This window comes from Carassius gibelio, chromosome A14, assembly GCF_023724105.1.
Source record: "Carassius gibelio isolate Cgi1373 ecotype wild population from Czech Republic chromosome A14, carGib1.2-hapl.c, whole genome shotgun sequence".
Taxonomy (NCBI): Eukaryota; Metazoa; Chordata; class Actinopteri; order Cypriniformes; family Cyprinidae; genus Carassius; species Carassius gibelio.
This window is the reverse complement of record NC_068384.1, coordinates 6,126,055-6,146,747: the sequence shown is the minus strand read 5'-3', so window position 1 is coordinate 6,146,747 and position 20,693 is coordinate 6,126,055. Positions and strand designations below refer to the sequence as shown.

General features: G+C 37.6%; 2 protein-coding genes across 3 annotated transcripts; both read right to left on the bottom strand.

The window, feature by feature from the left end:
• Window positions 1-283: 283 nt before the first annotated feature.
• On the bottom strand, window positions 284-15,187 carry LOC128027346 (matrin-3). Of its 2 annotated transcripts, none has more exons than XM_052614889.1 (21): window positions 15,067-15,187; window positions 12,130-12,903; window positions 11,668-11,729; window positions 10,681-10,719; window positions 10,470-10,573; window positions 10,170-10,231; window positions 8,997-9,113; window positions 8,710-8,835; window positions 8,463-8,624; window positions 7,756-7,880; window positions 7,093-7,666; window positions 6,238-6,358; window positions 3,988-4,007; window positions 3,767-3,889; window positions 3,456-3,584; window positions 2,739-2,861; window positions 2,524-2,654; window positions 2,142-2,439; window positions 1,183-1,339; window positions 848-963; window positions 284-625 (listed from the first exon to the last, which is right to left on the bottom strand). In XM_052614889.1, exons 2-21 carry the CDS (start codon window positions 12,892-12,894, stop codon window positions 572-574), a joined length of 3,408 nt encoding a protein of 1,135 aa, XP_052470849.1. In that variant the 5' UTR covers window positions 12,895-12,903; window positions 15,067-15,187; the 3' UTR covers window positions 284-571. The 2 variants fall into 2 exon arrangements, with proteins under 2 accessions (XP_052470849.1, XP_052470847.1); XM_052614887.1 differs by having other exon boundaries at window positions 12,130-13,018; window positions 15,067-15,185.
• A 1,417-nt stretch (window positions 15,188-16,604) lies between these two features.
• Window positions 16,605-19,193, bottom strand: si:rp71-1d10.8 (uncharacterized). Its single transcript, XM_052614432.1, has 2 exons — window positions 19,129-19,193; window positions 16,605-18,314 (listed from the first exon to the last, which is right to left on the bottom strand). Exon 2 carries the CDS (start codon window positions 18,307-18,309, stop codon window positions 16,747-16,749), a length of 1,563 nt encoding a protein of 520 aa, XP_052470392.1. The 5' UTR covers window positions 18,310-18,314; window positions 19,129-19,193; the 3' UTR covers window positions 16,605-16,746.
• Between the last annotated feature and the right edge of the window lie 1,500 nt (window positions 19,194-20,693).

Sequence of the window (20,693 nt, the reverse complement as noted above, 5' to 3'; positions counted from 1 at the left end):
AGACATTCACACAACATAAGCGTTAACATGAATGTGAAAAACAACATGCTCAAACATGGCTAAATGGGATAATTTCACAAAATTGTGTCAAAAGGCACATTTATACTGCAGAAGAATTGATTTTGATAAATAGGTTTACAACTTTTTGTGACAAAACACGTTCACAAAGTTTTATTGCAAGGTGCATTTTGTAAGACTGATAATTACATTGTAACAATGGGGCCATGAATAGGTTCTTCTTTCACAGAATACAAAAATAAATGATTAAAACAGTCAGGCGGAGTCTGAGGAATGCTGAAAGTTTAATAAAAGAAAGGAAAAACAAAAATACAGGTTTAGTAGTAGCAATTGAGTAAAATGTGTTAAACTTCACATCTAAATCGCTAAGACAGAACAACCAGGATTTATGAATGTGCCAGCTTTCAATACTACTTTAAAAAGAGAAAAACCCCAGTCTAACAATTTTTTTTTTTTTAGAAAAAAAACAACAAAAAGTTAAATATAAATGCACATGGCTGAACACAAGAAACCACGAACATAGCATAAGAGACAGATGAAGAGATATTTCGGTTTATTTCTTCGTTCCGTTACTCTGCGCTTTGGCTTTCTCCTTTTCCAAATATTTCTGATGAGAAAAAGAACATTTGTTTTCGAACACGAACAAAACAACAAGAACACTGAACAAGGACGAATAGGTCAGTGTAATAATGCAATAAAAAAGACAAGTAAATCAACAAGCTACAATACATAAACTAGATAATCTTATGCTTTAACAGTCAGTGTATTACAAGTGACAGAATATTAAATAACCATCATATTAATAAGTGAGGATGGAAATAATTATCACCTTAAGTTTATCATAGTGTCCTTGGCTGCTGCAGTGGATCTTCTTAGCGGTGTCTTCATTGGAGTAAAACAGAAAGCAGACTCTGCAATAGTATCCCATCTTCACAAACTCCACACCTGAAAAGGGTCAAATGGGATTCATTAAGAGACTTCTTACAAGCAATCTATCATGACTAGACTGCACGAGGGAACAAACAGTGATCAAAGGCCAATATTTTGGCCCTGATTTAGTGCCGTATTTATTTTTAGATTTGGACCTGTATTTAGCAGACTAAATCCATAGCTTGGTTATGTCAAAGCTTGTTATTTCTTTTCACAAAAGCAAAGTTATCTTACCCACTGGGACATTAGGATCATATTGCCCAAGAGTAGCATGGCTAATGTCGAGCTTTATTTCAGGCGCTGCTGTTGTAATAGGTTTTTCCTCGGTCTTCACGCTCTTCTCCGATTCAATAACAGGGGGAGCAGCAACAGTCTCTTCATCTTGAGGCTCCTGGGCAAAGGAAAGCAGAGGCTAAATTAAGTGCTGGCAGTGTGAAAGCATTTATAAGAATCGTATGGATCCAGTCTGGACTGAGATCACAGTCAATATAGGAGTCCACAATCCATAACACTTCCCCCTGTTGTCTCTGCCATCAAAATCCACAGACATGCTTGTTTAGAGCTGTTTTGTAAGCTTTTAACCCATGCTTGATCTGTGCATTTTTCTCTTCTGATCCAGGTGAGATAACTTCTTCACTGGAGGGAACGTTATTATGGATTATGGACTTTTGGTCATTTACTGGTTAATAACTTCATAACTCCATTTGTGCTTTATTTCATAAAATGTTAATATTATAATGGCAAATGCCATTGTCTGATCATATATTACGTACAAATACCAACTCTGACAACACAGTGTTTAATGATCCAGAAAGTGGTAGTGCTTTTGGACATACAAGGTTTCTGCCTGATATTGATGATATGTAAAATTGTTGTTTTATCATCACCAACAACAAACCTTTGAACATGTGATGGATGCATAATAAACGTGTAGCTTTTCTTCTCACAAGACATTAACTGATAGCCTGCAGTGGTGTGGATTAAAGTGATGTTTTTATCAGCTGTTTTGACTCATTCTGATGGCACCCATTCACTGCAAAGCATCCATCGCTGAGGAAGTGATGTAATGCTACCTTTCTCCTAATCCGTTCCCATTCAAAAGGGAAATCTCACTTATGGATAGCATGCAACCCTCCAAAAGGAATGACAAACATACTATTCGTGTTATAAAGAAAAATACTGAGGTCACTCACTGATTCAGTCTCCATATTCTGGTGCTCTGATGTGTCTTTGCTTTGTTCCTCCTCTGGCTCAATCTTCAGTTCAGCAAGGGTTTCTGCTGAAACATTTTGGCTTTCCTTCTCTTCCTGAATCTCCACATCCTCAGCTTTATCAGAGACCGGCTCTTCCACTTTCATCTTCTTGACAGAAGGTTCTTCCTCTTTCTTATCCTTACTTTTGCCAGAGGAGTTGCTCTGGGTTTCAGACTCTCCGGAGCGCTCCCTCTTGAGCGGCCGTTTGTCCTCAGGCTCTGGGCTTGGAGGTCTGTGTCTGTGAGAAGATTATATTGTCAAAATATATGCCATTCAAGATCCTTTGGGAAGAGAAAAAAGGCAATCTGAATTTCCAACTGACCCATGTTTGAGTTGCTTATATTTCCTGCTCACGTAGACAACGAGTCGTTTGCCTTCAAATTTAGGTCGATTTTCCTTGTAGGCCTCTGCCATTTTCTCAGCATCTTCCCCTCTCTCCATCTCAATGAAGCACTGAGCAAATATACCACAGATATCATTAAACCCATATTTATATCGCATGTGTATCCACCAGAAAGAGTGACAACTTTACATTACCTCACTGCGCAATCGATTCAGAAAATATCTCTTAATTTTTCCAAAAGGTTCTGCGATTTTCAGAAGCAATGCATCCGAGCCTTTGAAGGGTGGAATATTGCGAACGTAGATGACTCTGCCGCTCTGTAGATATTGTACATAAACATTGGTGTTAGATTCTGCTCCTTTTAGATTCACAGGCAGGATTCAGGGAGAGTTCACCCAAAAATGTAAATGTGCTGTTCATTTCAACCAAGATGAAGATTTTTTGCTACAACTGTGGTCTTTGGTGATTCATACAATGCAAGTGAGCATATGCCCGTTTAAAAAAAAACAAAAACAAAAATAAAAAAAAAACACGTATCAAGGAAGACAAAATGAATCTTTGTGGCTCCTGACGATATATACTGCGGTCTTATGAAGCGAAACAATCAGTCTGTGCAAGAAGATTATTTGGTGAAGTGGTTTAACTAGTTTCTTGCACAGACCGATCGGTTTGCTTCAATAAGACCTCAGTATATATCATCAGGAGCCATAATTATTAATTTGTTTTAAGAAAGATACAGAATTCTATTTTTATGAATCACCAACGACTACTGGATTCAGCTAAAAATCTTCTTTAATGTTCTACTGAAGAAAAAAAGTAAACTATATCTTGGATGACCTGAGGGTGAATAAATTGACTGCAAATCTCTATTTTTTTGGGTGAACTATCCCTTCAATAAGCCCAAGTCTCACCTGGATGGTTGGATAGGTGTGTGAATGATAAACCTTCACAGGCTTTCCACACACAGATGGTATGACATTTCCACTGTAAAAACTAGCCATTGCTCTTGCCTCTTGTTCACTGGAGAGCTCCAGAAAAGCCTAACAAAGATGACAAGAAAAAAAAAAAATAGGCAGAATGACATAAAAACATTCCCTCAGCTTGTCAATGCATAATAATCATTTATAAATGTACTATTAAATTATCTAGCATTGGAAATGTATGTGGATCGCTAGAGTTAAACTGCTGTGAGGTGGCCAGAACAAAACATCTGAGCTGTTACCTCAGGCCTTATGTCCAAAACCAGGTGCCGCACCACTTTACCAAATGGCTTTGCAAGAGCAAGGACTTCATCCAGATAACCGTAGCCACGTTTAAACCCAACAACATTTACAACTCTCAATCCCTACAATGAGAAAATACACAATCAGTAAATCAATGTTCAGCCATTAGCTGCAAACTACTAAAATACACTTTCAAGTATGCAAGAAATAAGTGACTTACTCCACTATCCTTGGAGCTTCCTGAAACATACAAGATGAGATAAGGCATTATTTAAATGGATTCTTCAGGATTCTTTGATGAATAGAAAGTTTAACATAACAGCATTTGTATTTTGAATGGTAATGACTAGGGATGTCAACGATTAATCGATGATCGATTAATTGTCGATAAGAGATGCAATCGATTAAGGCTATCGATGGTCGGTTAACCGATTCAATGTTGGGCTGCATGCGGCTCATGCGCACTCAACACGTGCGAGCGGCTGTGAGTGACGGTGATGATATATAAAAGCATCATCATTCATTCACAATGTACAAATTAAGCTTTTAATGTGATTTAAACTTTAAAGTACATTAAAATAGAAACAACATAAAAGTTCTTCAACATTAAATGCAATAGAAATGTAGTTACTAATCATTTCATCAGATAACTGTTTTATATCGTGCGCTTTGCAGGGCTGCGGGACACAGTGACAGGACGGGTAGTCTATTCATTCCTACAACTTGTTAATTCATTCCTACGAATTATTAATGTGGCAATTGTCCATGTTTCATTAATTTTGTTCCCTAAATAACCCATGATTTAAGTGAAATAAGGGAACAAATTAATAAATCGAACAAATTCTTAATTCATGAAATCTTTAATTTCCCTTCCCATGTTTACCACAGTAAGAGATGCGAAAACAGTTATTAAAAGCGAAAGATAATAAAATAAACCTGGGAAATTAGAGGGTTAGACTATGAAGATTTAGGAAAAGAAACAATGCCTAAATATACTGAATTTGTGGAAATTCGTGACCAACCGGCAAACCAGAACAAAGCCGCGTAAATGAAGACTATGGGGTCCAAAAGCATGGTCGCGATCTAACATTTTCCAGTTAACCTATTATTCCTCTAATAAACAAAGCTTTTATACCACACTTGTCATAATCCGATCTTATCATTTCTAAATAAATGTTTTTTATTTGTTTGCTTTATTTTACAAGAGCACAAATCTTCTGTTTTTATTGTTAGTGTGCACAAATGAAAGTAAACACTTTTGCGGAAAATATATATTTTTTTTAATGTCTCAGCTGTTTCGATCGCACCGGAGCCTGCTGCACACGTATATTCTAGCGATTCAAACTTACATCGCAGTCTGTTCATTATCAAAATAAAATGTCAACTAAACATTAAAAGGTTACACTGGTCAGTTTAAATAGACCGTAGTATACCGGTCCACTCTGCTGTTATGCCAAGGACGTTTTTGCTCATATGAAGAGGATCATCTTTTCCGTCTATATGCGAATGCGTTTTAAGTACAAGCCTAGTTTACATTATAAATAATAGTTTAACATTCAAATACATTGCGAATATGGAAACATTTCGATTTGTGCCTAATGAGACATGAGCAATAACCTCCAAATAAATCTAGCCAAAGCCGCGCTCGCTCATCCTCGTCTGCACGCATGCACTGTCACGATCTAATGTGCTGTATGCCGGATTTTTAAAAATCTGACATTTTCTAGGACAGAATCCAGCAGGATCAAATTAATGTGAGCAACTGTGTTTTGGTGCAGCAGCGCCGATGTAGTTCACTTAATGTGCAGCGCAGTCACACGCGCTCCACATTTCGGATAATTTTATACAATAATGTCAGTTGAAAACATTGCAATTGTGCTTTAAAATACAACAACGAGCACCACAAAACCATTTCAAGAGGAGCATTCAGCGTTCTCCGTGCGGGATTGGAAACTGTCAACAAAGTAAAATGACCTCAAAAGTATGGCGCGCTCTCTTCATTTTATCAAATGATCATAATCGCATCTATTCATTTTATAATCCTGCTACTAGCATTTTATTCAGACTAAAACCTCTTTAATTCAAGTGAGAAAGCGTTTTGTGTGTGTGTGTGGCTTTTGCACATCCTGTCATACCGCTGACTGCGTGCCTGCAATAGACGCATTTTGCAGTATTATGGTTAACGATTAATCGATTAATTGATCGTTAATTTAAACGACGATCGATCATGGAAATAATCGAAATTTGACATCCCTAGTAATGACCATTTTTTGGTTAATTAAACATTGATTTAAATGTTTGCGTGTCATGCTCTCTTCTGTTTGTTCTAGCTGGTTAAAACAGACAAAGTCAGAGAGCACTGACATTGGGATTCCACTGATAATGATTGTATCTTTATTTTAATTTATCACTGTGGACTCAATTGTCACGGACCACTGCTAAAGCCATCGTAGTTGCTCAAGTTCAGTACCTGATGTGTTTTTAGATTTGGACTTTGAGTCTTGTTTCTCAGCATCCTCCTCCTCCGCTAGCTCATCAAGAGTAACAAACTCATCTATATTCTCAGGGAAATCCACTTCGTTTTCACCCTCCTAGAAGCAGATACAGAAAGAGTCAACAGAACTGCAGGTTAAAACAGTGAAAAACATGCAATTTCTATGAATAATAGTAGCTCACTCTAAAAGAAGAAAAAAAAAAGAATATTCACGCTGTGATGACTAGTAATAAGGGCTGTCAAGCTCCAAAGAGGACAAAAGCGGTGCTTGTTGCAAAGCACATTTGTGAATTATGGGCGGAGCTATCAAAACAGGGGTGTGATCCTTTTGGTTAGGGGTGTGTTTGTTTTGGTCATTTCCATGTCAACAGCATTTCTCAGAAATCACTTATCTACTGTAATTGACTGTATGTATATATATATATATATGGACATATATGGTAAATAACGGTAAATGTTTTATTACACAACCATTTTCCCCATCAGCGAAAACTATCAAAAACAATTAAAGGACATTCCCAGAATTCCCTACATTACATTTTTAAAGGTAAAAAGCAAATATTTGTAATTCAAGAAGATTAATCACTATTTCACTTAAAGAAATATACAGTTAAAAATGGAAACATTGTAAAATAACTTTTTTTCACTGAATTTCTGGCAACCACAGTGGCCAGGTTTCCACTTTATATTTAACATTACTTTGACGTTGCAGTGTACTTTTAATTAAGAGGGTGAGTAAATGATAATTTAATGAAAAGTTTTCAATGAACTATGCCTGCAACAAAGGATTAGGCAGTGTCATTTTTAAAGATTATGTGTGAAAGCTCCTGCCTGCTCTGCATTGTCCTCTTCAGCACCCTCATCTTCAGGTTGCTCTTCATTCTGTTCCTCAAGGTCTTTATTAGGATAATCAGAGGTGCTCTCCTCCTGCTCTGCTTCAGATGCTGCAGGTTCCTCCAGCTCAGTCTCTTCCTGTTTTTCACCAAAGTCCTCTTGGTTCTCTGTGGTTTCTGCATCATTGGAGGCATCTCTGGCTTGCTGCGCTTCGGGGTCCTCCTCATCCCCTACATTGGTGTCTTCAATATCTTCTTGTTCTTCAGTGGCTTGCTCTGGATCACAGGATAGTTCGACATCATCTGCTTCATCAAAACCCTCTTCATCTCCATCACGTGCTTCCATAACATCAGCTTCTTCATCCCCGGACACACCGCCAAGGGCTTCTGCTTCCTTAGGCTTCGGCTCCTCTTCTTTGTCATCAGAGCTCTCTTTGGATTTGGAAGTAGAGGAAGACCTCTGGGACTTTGATGAAGGTTTATCACCCGTTCTGCTGGTGGCACTGCTGCTAGTGCTGCTGTTCTTACGGGGAGGTGGTTCCCTTACTTGTTCGCCCTTGCCTGGTGGGACCCTGGAACATCAAACAGATTTACGTCACATCTGATTTGGTTTCCTTTTTAAAGATACAAGCGTTTTCTCTGGATAAGAAGGACAACTTACGTTAGAGTCTTATACTTTGTGCAGATGTTCAGTCGAATGGATCTTTTATTGATAGTCAAAGAATTGATGGTGTAGTACTTCACCAACATCTCTGCATCCTCAGGATTGCTCATTTGAACAAATGCCTGTTTTAGAAGCAGTTAAAGTGAGAGAGTTCAGAAGCGATCGCTGTCACTTACCCACAGCATGTTTGCAGTGTAAAATTAAGACAAATGTAGCCTCGCTGAGTTATAAATCAGTTAAAAATTCTGATTTGTTAGCTTCACAAAAGCCAAAAGTCCTGTCTGTGTTGTCAACAACAATAAAAATATGCACGATCACTGCCATTTATTACTATATATGGTTATAGTGGAACATATGACTAAGTTATAATTTTTCCATTCACAAAATGAAGGCAATGAACAAAACAATGTGGAGAAAACGCCTGGATTATTTTCAACTATGTTAACAGTATTTCACTTGTTTTTGGAGATGTTTGAGCTATGATTTCTGTAGTAAAAAAAAAACGTGTATCTTTGAATGCAATATTAAGTCAGAATATCAATGTTAAATGATATGAATGAAGTTTTTGTTGACGCTTTGTTTTAAAATGATTTTCCTTCGCTATAAAACACATTACTGAGATAATTGTTTAGTTTTACCCATCCCTAAAAGAGATCCGTGAACCAGGATGTATTTTAGAGATGCATGCTGCATACGTATCTTACCTCATCGTTTAGAAAGAGATGTTTCTCAACTGTGCCAAATCTACGAGCTATTGTGAGGAGCTCCATTTTCTTCTCACCACCTCGTGGTAAATTGGAGAAAAACACCACCTGGCTGACTCCTCTCTTCACAGGCCTAGTTTCTCTGTCCGACCTTCCACTTTTCTTTATTGATAAAGCAAATAAGCTTTATAGAACTGATTGGTTGATTTTCTTAACTTCTTTCCATTGTTAAAAGAAACATTCGTACCTCGATTGCCATCAGTTCCTTTGACAAATAAATGTGTATCTCTTTCCCATGCAAAATGGCAGGTTTGCGTTGGTAATAATTAGCCATGGCCAAAGCCTCCTCATGAGTCTGCATCTCCAAAAAAGCCTTTGAAAAACACCAAATTATCAATGTAATAAATCAGCTTTATGCCATTATGCACTCAAACCAGATTGCAATTACAGTGCATACGAATTCCAAACTGAGGTAAAATGACATTGTAATGACCTTTGATCTTGAATGAGTGTTCATATATGTACAGAACCTACCTTGTTATTCAGGATTAGATGTTCACAGATGGTGCCAAAGGGTTTTGCCAAGGCAAACAGGCTGTTTGGTGACATTGGTTTCCTTTCGTATTTTGCCACGACAACCCTACTTCTTATCTTAAACAAAAACATTTATGAGTGTACAAGCACCAAGATAACCATCAACAGATCCCAAAAACATCTCAATTATAATATATCAGTATATTAATTGTGGGAGCATTTTCAGTGCAACAGAGCTGATGGACTGATTTTAAAGGTGCAGTATGTAATAACTGACAGATAGCAGTTAAAGTGGGTACTGGAAATCTTACATTTCAAAGTAGAATAACTGACTGTAGCATTGTCATCAAGTATGTGAACATTAGATTAAGGATGTAACGATTCACTCAACTCAAGATTCAATTGAGCATTTTGATTTTACGCTTCGATTCACGATTTTAAATTTTTTACAAAATGAAATTTAAGACAAATTATAAATTAAAGGCATCTGTATTATTGCTTGGACAAAATGCTGCACATTTCTTTGTGAAATTGTAATATAACATTATAACAATATACTAATATAGCACTTGCATATTAACACTCTTGTTGTTTTCTTATTGCTTTTATTGTCCTCATTTGTAAGTCACTAGGTATCTACTAAATAACAACATTTAAATATGTAAATGTAAATAACAAGTCCCAAATCAAATAATTAACACAAATACAATAAATCTCTTTGATTTGGTTTGGTTTGACTTCAGTTTTTTAAACTATACATAAAATATCTGCATGAAACAGAGCAAATGAGCTGAACGAGACGCAGATTCATTTTCTGCCAGCAGGTGGAGCTTAAAGCGTTTCCTTGGTTACCACTGTAAACAAAGGAGAGCTGCACTAATGAACTTTAATATGTATTACACAGAGGCAAGAGGAAAAGGAAAAAATACCATTCTAAACTTTTCTAAAGACAGTAAGTTCCCCTCAGACATACATTCCTATAAACTCCTACCCCTAAATGAATCACGATTTGTCTAGCATCTGTTTTGAATCGTCACATTTTAATAGATTTTCAACCGGCTCGCGGTTAACCGTTACATCCCTAGCAAACATATTATGGTATTTTATACTTTAATGCAGTCAAATTACATACAGCACTTTCATAATTTTAACAAAACTTTAGTACATTATTACCTTGGGTAGTGGTGTTGAATAGGAAGTCATTTTACTTGTCATTCCCATACTGGAACTAGATCCTGAAAAAAAGTTATTTAAATGACCCAAATTAGCCCGTGCATCAAAGCAAAGTTCACAGTATTGTTTTGTGTTAAACACACAGGAAGACAAATAGAATCCAGATTGCTCAAGTACACAGAATGAAAGTGGATTTCTGATTCAGCAAAATTATTTGCTTGTAGACAGATAGCAGAAAGGATGTCCGCTGTGGAAAGTAATTGTTTTAGACCAGACTACATCCTCTCACTGATTTATTACCCCAGTTGGAGCTCATCCCTGTACTTCGTAGACCGGCACCAATTGGAGCTGCCCCCAACAAGCCATCTGAACGACTCTTCGTGTCCAGGGAAAGGGACGTCGACCTGAGAGGAATTTATTTTTAATGCTCTAAAACAACTATTTTATTCATAAAAAGCAGGATGCATCGTCCTTATGAAAGAAGTGTTTGGAAAAACTACTAGTAACATACTTGTGACTAGAGGGCAATTGAGGATCCCAGTCCGGGTACCTATGAAACGACAGGAAAAAGTTTAAAGCTCCTTGAAATGCTGAGCTCTTAACGTTGAACACTTGAATGACAAATTCAGTTTTAAAGACTGCAAGAGCAAAGGTTAGCAATCATGTCTAGAAGTCATACATGACAACTTGCAAAGAATTACAGGAACTCATATTTGATAATCATATCAGAGGTTACATTTTAGGTTACAAACAGTCATGTTCTTTATATTTGTGACCATTGACCACAAAAACAGTCTTAAGTGTCAATTTTTCTAAATTGAGATTTATACAGCATTTGAAAGCGGAATAAAATGGATGGTTTATTAGGATCTTACAATAGTTGGCCAAGATACAACTATTTGAAAATCTGGAATCTGAGGGTGCAAAAAAAATCTAAATACTGAGAAAATCCACTTTAAAGTTGTCCAAATGAATTCTTTGCAATGCATATTACTCCTCAAACAAAATTAGGTTTTTATATATTTACAGTGGGAAATTTATGAAATGTCTTCATGGAATTTGATCTTTACTCAATATCCTAAATATTTCTGGCATAAAACGTGTAAAACATTGATAATTTTTACCCATACAATGGTTTATTTTTGGTTATTGCTACAAATATACCCCTGCGACTTAAAACTGGTTTTGTGTTACATGGTCACATTTGTATTTCAACTGTACTTCTATATTAAAAGTAGGCTTGAAAGACTGCAATTAAATAAGTAAAAAGTTAATAAAAGGCTCATCTTCATTAAGCAATTTGGAGGGGCCAACTTTGATTCATATTAAAAATCACTAGAGGGTAAATTTAAAGGTTCCATTCACCCCAAAATACTGTCACTTCATGGAAAGTGATTATAAAGTGGAATTCCACCTCTATTGGAGGCCAAATTTAGTCTCGTTTCTAAATGACATGTGTGAATGAACAGTTTATCAATTTTCAGAAGAGTCCACTTACATTTGCAGAAGGACTCTGCGGTTTTCCGAGTGACGAATCCCATTCGTGTGTTGAGTCCATTCCTTCACAAACACAGGAAAGGATGAAAAAAAAATCTTAATATACTGAAACAACATTGCTTGTAAGTGACAGTGAATCAGCTGTGATTTCTAAACAGTTCAAGGCCTGACATCTGGTTCAGAGCTAACTTGACAAGCTGTCCTTTCTGAGTACTGGAATGGATCTGAAATAAGCTTGGCATACTATCTGTCCTAACTGGATCCAAGCATAAAGCCAGAGAGTCAGTAATAGAACTAACAACAGTTCATACTAGATTTTTTGTAAAGCAACTTGACGCTAAGCAAAACTAAGAGGTGCTGATTTAAATGCAACAAATTATGTTTAAAGAAAGTCTTCTTCAATGAGCAGGACTCAAGAAGAAGGAAGTGTGTGTGCAGAGGTCAAGCGGCTTGAATTACTCACCATGACAGAGTGCACATCAAAATCACAAAGGGAGCACACATGGGGAAACATGAGGGGCATGACTCCCAAGAAATCCTGCACTTTTCCCTGAGACGGGGTGCCCATTCTTCTCTGCATGAACATGTCGTCAGATGCCGATGACGTCGACATGCCAAGGCTGCGGTAGGAGTCATGGGAAAGATCAGAATACTGGCGGTCTCTGCCGCTACCGCTGCTGTAATCTAACATGTCGTATCCACGACCGGACGAGTCTTGCATGGAAGTATAACCGAAGTCGCCTTGCGAGCGGCTTTGAGCCTGTCCTCCGGAACGGTCCAATCTTCCGCCTTGGGAGCCGCCCCAATCGTCTCGGCCGCCTCTGTACGAAGTCTCAGAAGAAACAGCTGACATATCGCCAGCCATGCGGCGGCCGGTTTCCATCTTGCGGTTCTTAAGTTGCATGATAAGATGGGGCAACGTCTCCACACTGATGTTCTCCTCTGGGACCTGCGCCAGCGCGTCCAAATCGGTGGGCGACAGGCCTAGGCTGGCGAACAGTTTCATGGTATTGCTAATGTGGCTGCCCGCCCGGCGGGACAGCTGAGAGTCGTGGTCTTTTACCTCCCCTCCACCCAAACCAGACATGCCGTGAGACTGGGAAGAAGAGCCGTAGGGGTCCGAGTGCGTCTCGCCCATACTAAAGTTCAAAGTCTCGGCAGCTGCCAAAAGCCCACGGCCAACAGCAAAGCCTTTCTGAGCATCATCACCGGTCAGTTTCTGGGACATGACGGCGCTCTGGATGAGTGGAAAAAGAGAGGAACAAAGCGAATTTAAAAAGTCCCCAGAAAGACAATCCGTCGATTTTTAAGCCTGGATCGAGAAAAGAGAGCTCCTCCAGAATGAAACAGGTCTGCAGAAACACAATGGAGCAATGATTTCTAGCATGCTCGCGAAATGGTTAGCAGTGGCATAGGAAAGCAAGACAGTGAGCTCCACAAATCCATACAATGCAAGTAACAGAAGTCAAAATTATTTACAAATGACAGAGGTACAACATGGACAGTCTGATACACTGACCAAATAATGACGATTTAAAGGTACCATGAAGAGCAATAGTACAATAGAGTTTTGAAGGAAAACAGAGCCTGAATCAATTTTAGAGCCTTTAATGTGGATGGGAAAGAGAGGGAAACATTGCAGATTCTTGATCAGGAGAGAACCAAGGATATAGTGTTCATGCCTCTTAAGTTGTACTGCATGACCAAAAACTACAAATCAGAAATCCATGAAAGAAAACAAATTTGACTGTAATAAAGCTAATCAACTTTGGCGCATAAATGCAAAAATAATTTGGAATCAAAAGGTCTTGATAAAGCCAATGGTCGAACTCAAGTGAAACAAATGAGGGTCCAAAGAGAGCCAGGGGTTTTCTGAACAAGATATGTATGCTCATCCAAAGAAAAGTGCAATTTTATACACATTAACTGTGACTTGAAACTGTGGTGTTTATAATGGAAAAGCCCAAATAGAAATCATCCAAAATAGAAAAATATGAGCATAATGGTGTCTCATTTGACAAGCTATTTATTTGTATTATTTTATTCAAAAGAGTGTCATCTCTGTTTTTGGAAAGCTGAAATGAGAAAAGTGTGTATTATGAAACAGGCTGACAAGTATCAATATCAAACCAGTGGCTATTGTGCGGCCAAAACACCAAAAATAGACAAATTTTCAATTAAAAAAACAAACAAAAAAACTGCTTAACACAGAGAAAAAATAAGTTCTGATGGGCTGTATGCATGAATGAAACATGTACAGGGATATGCAAAAACAGGAGGAACTGTTTTTTTGGTTGGGGAAAACGTAATTAAAAACTAAAAAAATTGTTAAGAAAAGTATTTAACATATCTTTAAACCAAACTCATAACTCACAATTATATTTGTGACCACACCATTATAAAAAGTATAGTCCTGGTACTTGCTTCTGATTGGTCAGTACAGTTCCAGCCAATTATCACTGTGCAACATCTACCGCAGATATCTTTTTTTTGCATATAAATTATATATATATAACATACATTAGAGTGGAAAAATGTCACATAGAAAAATTATAATTACAGTTCTTCCCCTCACTACAGCCTGTAAGTACACAGAACTGTACCTTTGTCTTTTTTTCCCTCCTTTCAAATACAGCTGGCTTCAAATCAAAGTTTGTAATGTTGTTAATCACCTCATAGCTGGATTGTTTGGGGAAAAAATTATTGGGTAAAACAATTCTGTAACCATGAATGCTGAAAAAGGGAACCATTCACTGTAATCTGAGAAGTGCAGAGGATCTGTATGCATATTTTCGGATGTTTGAAGACTTTCTGAGCAAGTAATGCAATGCAAATTGATAACAACACCAGAAAGGATGGTGGGAAGATATACTAAACACATTAAAATAGCTACAGCTGAAAAAATTTTTGTAAAATAAATGTTTTAAGACACGACTTATGAAGGCTAAAGTTAGTTTGAAATGATATGCATTAGTAAAGAGAATATATCAGCACAGCTAAAATCAGAACTGGAATCTGAGGCTTATTAAACATTATGCAAAATATGAATTAGAAACAATTGTGTAACCATGGCAATGCCACTGCTATCCAGATTCAGAGCAGATGAAATAAATGCACTATTGCTACGACAATAACTTCCATTTCATTTTAGGACTGTATTCTTATATTAACCGCGAAATAGTGCACATAATTTATTTAGGCGAAGCATATAACGTTAAGTTAAACACAATGGGATGATAAAAAGGCACGCGACTAACGTGCACGACAAGGCCTTTACAGCAAACGTGCAATCTTTATCTAATAATGCTAGGCCAAAGTGTGCAACTCTGGTTCATCATAGTCTGTTATTACAATACAAGTGGTGTAATATCACATCTGTCACTCGAATGCACTGACTTACATTTTTTTATTTTTCTTCCCAACCTTTGGGTTGAAGTTCTTTCCGTCGCACAAAGTGAAACGCGAACAACAGCAAAGCTAACTGCGTGCGCACAGCGTGAAGGCGGAAACGACTACGAAATAGTTTTTCACTTCCTGTGTTAAATTTCAAAATGAGAGTCCTAGTTGGATTGTCAAAACTAATACCCAAGTTTGTATTTTTCGGAGGAGGTGTACATCATTAGCTTGACCTGAATAGCATGTACTCAGCATTTGTGCTTTATACTAATAGCTTTCAGAAAATAGTCTTCGTTAAAGAACAGTCAAGTCCTAGAATTGGTCTTCAGTTGAGGATAACGGTCAACCAAAATAACAAAAAAAAAAAAAAAAAAAAAAAAACACAAACAAACACAGAACTCATTGCTTATTGATGATTTACACCGAGATGTGTCTGAACAAGTGCTGTGTATTCAGTTTTCCAGACTGATCCATTCAGTGCAAGTGTGCAGAGACAGGTCCTGGTAAAACCCAATGATGCCTTATATGATGCCCTCTCAGACTTTGGGGAACTCCAGGTGGTTTTATAATGGTTTTTACCTTCAAACAACGTCATGATGCAGATAATTCCCAGTGGCTCTGAATTCTTTAGGAGCTCATAATATGCTAATTTATTGTCTTTCATCATTAAACCAGAACTAAGGTCCAGTTGTATTTGTGAACTGGCTCAACCGTTACTTCCTGAGAACTGACTGAAATTAATTCAAGAATTGAACATCAACACCATACATACAGTCCTACTAATGCTGGGAAAACAACAATTTTTTGTGTATTTTTGTTTGATACTAATACAATCTGTTCATTGCTTGTAATGTGTTATTGACTGTTTTACTGCTTTTATTTTGAAGTTATGTTTAGTTAGTGTTTGAATTTAACACTGACTACAAACCTGATTTTAAAAAAGTTGGGACACACAAATTGTGAATAAAAACAATGTAATGATGTGGAAGTTTCAAATTTCAATATTTTATTCAGAATACAACATAGATGACATATAAAATGTTTAAACTGAGAAAATGTATAATTTTAAGGGAAAAATAGGTTGATTTTAAATTCCATGGCTTCAACACATCTCAAAAAAGTTGGGACAAGGCCAGGTTTACCACTGTGTGGTTGTAATAAGTTGCAAAATCGGTCCTTCTCTGGCCTCTTATTGCTACCTGTCCTATCTTTTTTGGAATGTGAAGCTCCAACGAAATCCAAAATGATCCAATAATTGGCATGACATTTCAAAATGTCTCCCTTTCCATTTTTGATATGTTATCTTTATTCTATTGTAAATAAAATATAAGATTTGTAAATTCCATTCCTTTTTTATTCAAAATTTGTACGGTGTCCCAACTTTTCTGGAATTTGTACGGGTTTGTAGATAGAATGGAACTTAATGTATTACTAATTTGTAAAAAACAAACAACAAAAAAGTATTAATCACAAATATATTATTACTGTATAAATAGTGGCTCATTAAGATGTGTCAAAGGATTAATGTACTTTAGTCATTAATCTTTGTTATTCTAACAACACTTTTTTTATTTCAACACAGATTTTATTTAAACACCACTAGACTGTTGTGACTGAATGAACCTAAATGGTATATTCTGTCGTTGTGTTTTCTTGTTCTCAAATTATGCTTTTTTTTCACCCTTTAGTTTAATCGCTTATTACCATCTCCATCATAAACCCATTCATATATCCCATCCTCTTCCGCACAAGACTCGTGGTAGCAGGCCTTACAGTTGCTGCATCTGATCCACGCTTCAGAAGCTCTCGGATCGTCGCTCGAGCAGTGGTTTATGAAGCAGCCCCTGCATTTATAGGAGACGGCGGCTTTATTCAGTTCATTTTTTTGTTTAAAATGTTCATCATAAAGAAGGTATTCTGAGTTTCTTTGTAAATATGGTACTGTCTTTACACCCCTGTGACTCTTTTGTATGACCACAAAGTCTTTGAAGGATGCCACTTCAACAGCTGGAGGCTCATGAGAGCTGCTCTCGGTGCTGCAATGTGCAGCGTCTTCAGTGGATGGCGTGGTGCTTTCATGCCCAATGGAGGTAAACTCGTTTATCGGGAACATTCCTGTTGTTCTGAACACATCCTTGGCTCTTTCCACAGTGGCGGTTTTCTTCCACGCTTCCATGAAAACAGAACAATGATGTGCTTCGGCCAACTTCATTCCCACACACTGCTGATTCCACTTGCGACTCGCTTCACACCAGTTGAGTTTGAGGCTCCTACACAGAGCTGGCTGCGGTGCAGGATAGCATATGACCTCCACATCGTTCTGCTTCATGAGATTGAGGAAGCTGAGGTTGAAGACGTGGCTGCTTTGGCCATCGAGGAGGAGAAGGTGGGGCCTGGAGTCATCTTTCGGGAGCTGTGCCACAAACATTTCCCCCCACTCAAGGAACAGCTCTGCTGTTATCCAGCCATCATCTGATGCTCTCATGCACATGTTTTCATTCATGCACTCATTTCTCACCTTGATTCCTTTAGAAATGATAAGTGGAGGAGCAAACACACCACTGGCGTTGAATGCTGCTAGTATAGTTGAGGCTGTTTCCTCCTCGGTTGTGATCTGAATGCAGGGATCTTCTCTTTCCTCGACAGATTGATGAGAGGAGAACACATCTTGTATTCCTGATACATCACACTTCCAAATATGTGAAGGGATGTCTTTGATTCCCAAAGCATCCAGGGTGATTTTGTAAGTTGTGAACCATTTCCCCAGCTCTTCTTCATTCATTCTTGTAGCTGGTGATGTAGTCTCAGGTTTCTTTATTTTCAGCCCGGGGTTTCGCTTCATAAAGCCCTCGAACCAGTAATAGCCCGCCTTTTGCTTCTCTTCTGAAAACCCTCTGATGCCATTTATCTTGGCGAACTCGAAAGCAAGAGACTGGACATCAGTCTTCCTCAACGAGAAGCCTCTCTCTGAAAGCGAGGCGAGAAGGCGCGCTAACTCCCGCTCAGATTCAACAGGGATGAATGGCTTTCTTCCAGATGCATGCTCGGATCCCTCGACGAGGCCTTTCACGCGTCTCTGAAGGGTCGTTTTCGGCACGTTCCACTTCCTTGCCAGCAATCGTAGTGCAGGCTTCTGCCCGGACTCAGCCTGTGCTTTATACTCATCTATTGCAGCTTTCATTCGCTCCTCACTCCACTGATTCATCTTTAGACCCTTTCTTCCTTTAAACGCACTTTGATTTTCCATTTTTCCTTGAAAAGATAAAAGTTGGAATGTTGTTCAATTGGGTCTAATATTCTGGCATCCCTATTACTCAGCTAATATTATTATATTTTGTGCAAATACACCTTATAAACTGAACTAGTAATCATTTATTTATTTTTAATTAATTATTTGCTATATACACTCCCATTCATAAGTTTAGGATCAGTAAGATTTTTTTAAAAAGTCTCTCATGCTCACCAAGGTTGCAATTATTTGATCATAACTGCAGAAAATAGTAATATTGTAAAATTTTATTACAATTTTAAGTATGTGTTTTCTATTGTTATATATTGTAATGCAAAGCTGAATTTCATCAGCTATTTCGCTCTCTCTCTCTCTCTCTCTCTGTGCTTGTGTGTGTGTGTGTGTGTGTGTATATATATGTATAGAGAGAGAGATTATATGTTATCTTCTAACTATCTGACCAACAGTCTAATTCAAAGTACTCAAATCTTTTGACAAACATTTGACATTATTACATTAGCGTCCAATTTAGCACAGCTACAATGGAATTATTAGAAAACATCAGGCTTATGATCCATGACACAGTAGTTCATATAAGATACTGAACGATCATGTTTCATCAGAAGAGTGTTGTGTCCCACATTAACAGATAGCTGCTGTCCCACTTTACCTAACACGTTAAGCTAAGCTAAGTGGGTCACTACTTTAAATATCCTTACAAATAATCAAACGCAATTGCCCATGAATTGATTATTTTAAAAGCAGAAATACAAAATGAGTCGTTTTCAAATTAATCATCATATGCAGGCTTTTACGCAGAGTATTCGGCGCACTTACCATGTGCTTGTTGTGACCGATTGTGTTGACGCTTGGCCACGCCCACCACAGTGATGTCAGGCGAATGAAAACATAGTAATTATTCATGAATGTTAAAATATGATTGGCTCTTGGTGTTTTAAGGGCACTCCAGCGTGATATGAATTTGACCCACTTTACCTGATGTCCCACTTTTCAGACATCAATGTAAATATAGGTCTGAAATGCAAAGATCTGGTTTCCTGCGGGAAATGCAGACCGGTTTACATTAAAGGCAGGTTATGAAATACCCTAATTAATAAGAATTCAATATTAGAGGATGGAAAGGCCATGCAGAAAGTTTCTAAACGCCAAAATCAGTTTACAAGCCCTGACGTTTCTTAGTTATAGCATATAGCAGGCAGCATGGACAGTCCCAATAATGATGAAGATCAAGTATTTCAATCTCAGAAACAGTGTTTTTATTGTTAACTGAATTAAAAATTAATACAATTAATTAATTAAAATATAATTGCATTTTATATATATATATATATATATATATATATATATATATATATATATATATATATATGTGTGTGTGTGTGTGTGTGTGTGTGTGTAATAAATATAAATTAATTACTTTATTAAAAATGGAAGATTTGGCAACTAAATGAAATAACCCATATTTTAAACAATTTTTATTAAATAGTAATAGGGTAAAACTTCAAAGACATCATTAATAACCCTACACAATATTAATAACACTTTTGGTCTGTTAAAAATGTTCCTTGAACTGTGCTTGCATGTAGTTTATTCTGTTAAACCATTCACACTTACCCGGACCTTTTTACTCTGCTTTGTAATTTTTGCTCTGCTGACCTTTTACATTATTGACCTAAACCGCAATGACAGTAGGTATTAAACCATGCAATGTCTAAATTACATTATACTAAAAACTTCCACAGCTATCTTTTATAATGTAATGATTTGAGTTGATTCCTTTCAAGTAAAGCCCCATAAACAGTGCTTTAAGGGCCTGTAAGCACTGGTACCGCCACTTCCAAATATAGCTCTTGAGCATACCACCACCTCCATGCGCCCAGAACGTGCTTTTAGCGTACTGGTACGTTCATTTGGACATCTGTTTTAATTGAGGTTTTACACAAAAATCATTTGAATCAGTTCGGGAGTTCGGAGCATCTTCGCGGATCATTTGAATCAATTCGAGAGTTCGGAGCAGGATCGCGAATCATTTGAGTCAGTTCGGGAGTTCGGAGCGGCTTCGCGGATCATTTGAATCAACTCGAGAGTTCGTAAGCGGGTTCGCGAATCATTTGAGTCAGTTCGGAGCGGGATCGCGAATAATTTGAATCAGTTCGGGAGTTCAAAGCGGCTTCGCGAATCATTTGAGTCAGTTTGGTGATCACGAATCATTTGAATCAGTTCGGGAGTTCGTAGCGGGTTCGCGAATCATTTGAGTCAGTTTGGGGATCGCAAATCATTTGAATCAGTTCGGGAGTTCGGAGCGGCTTCGCGGATCATTTGAATAAATTCGAGAGTTATACAGGGTTCGCGAATCATTTGAGTCAGTTCGAAGCGGGATC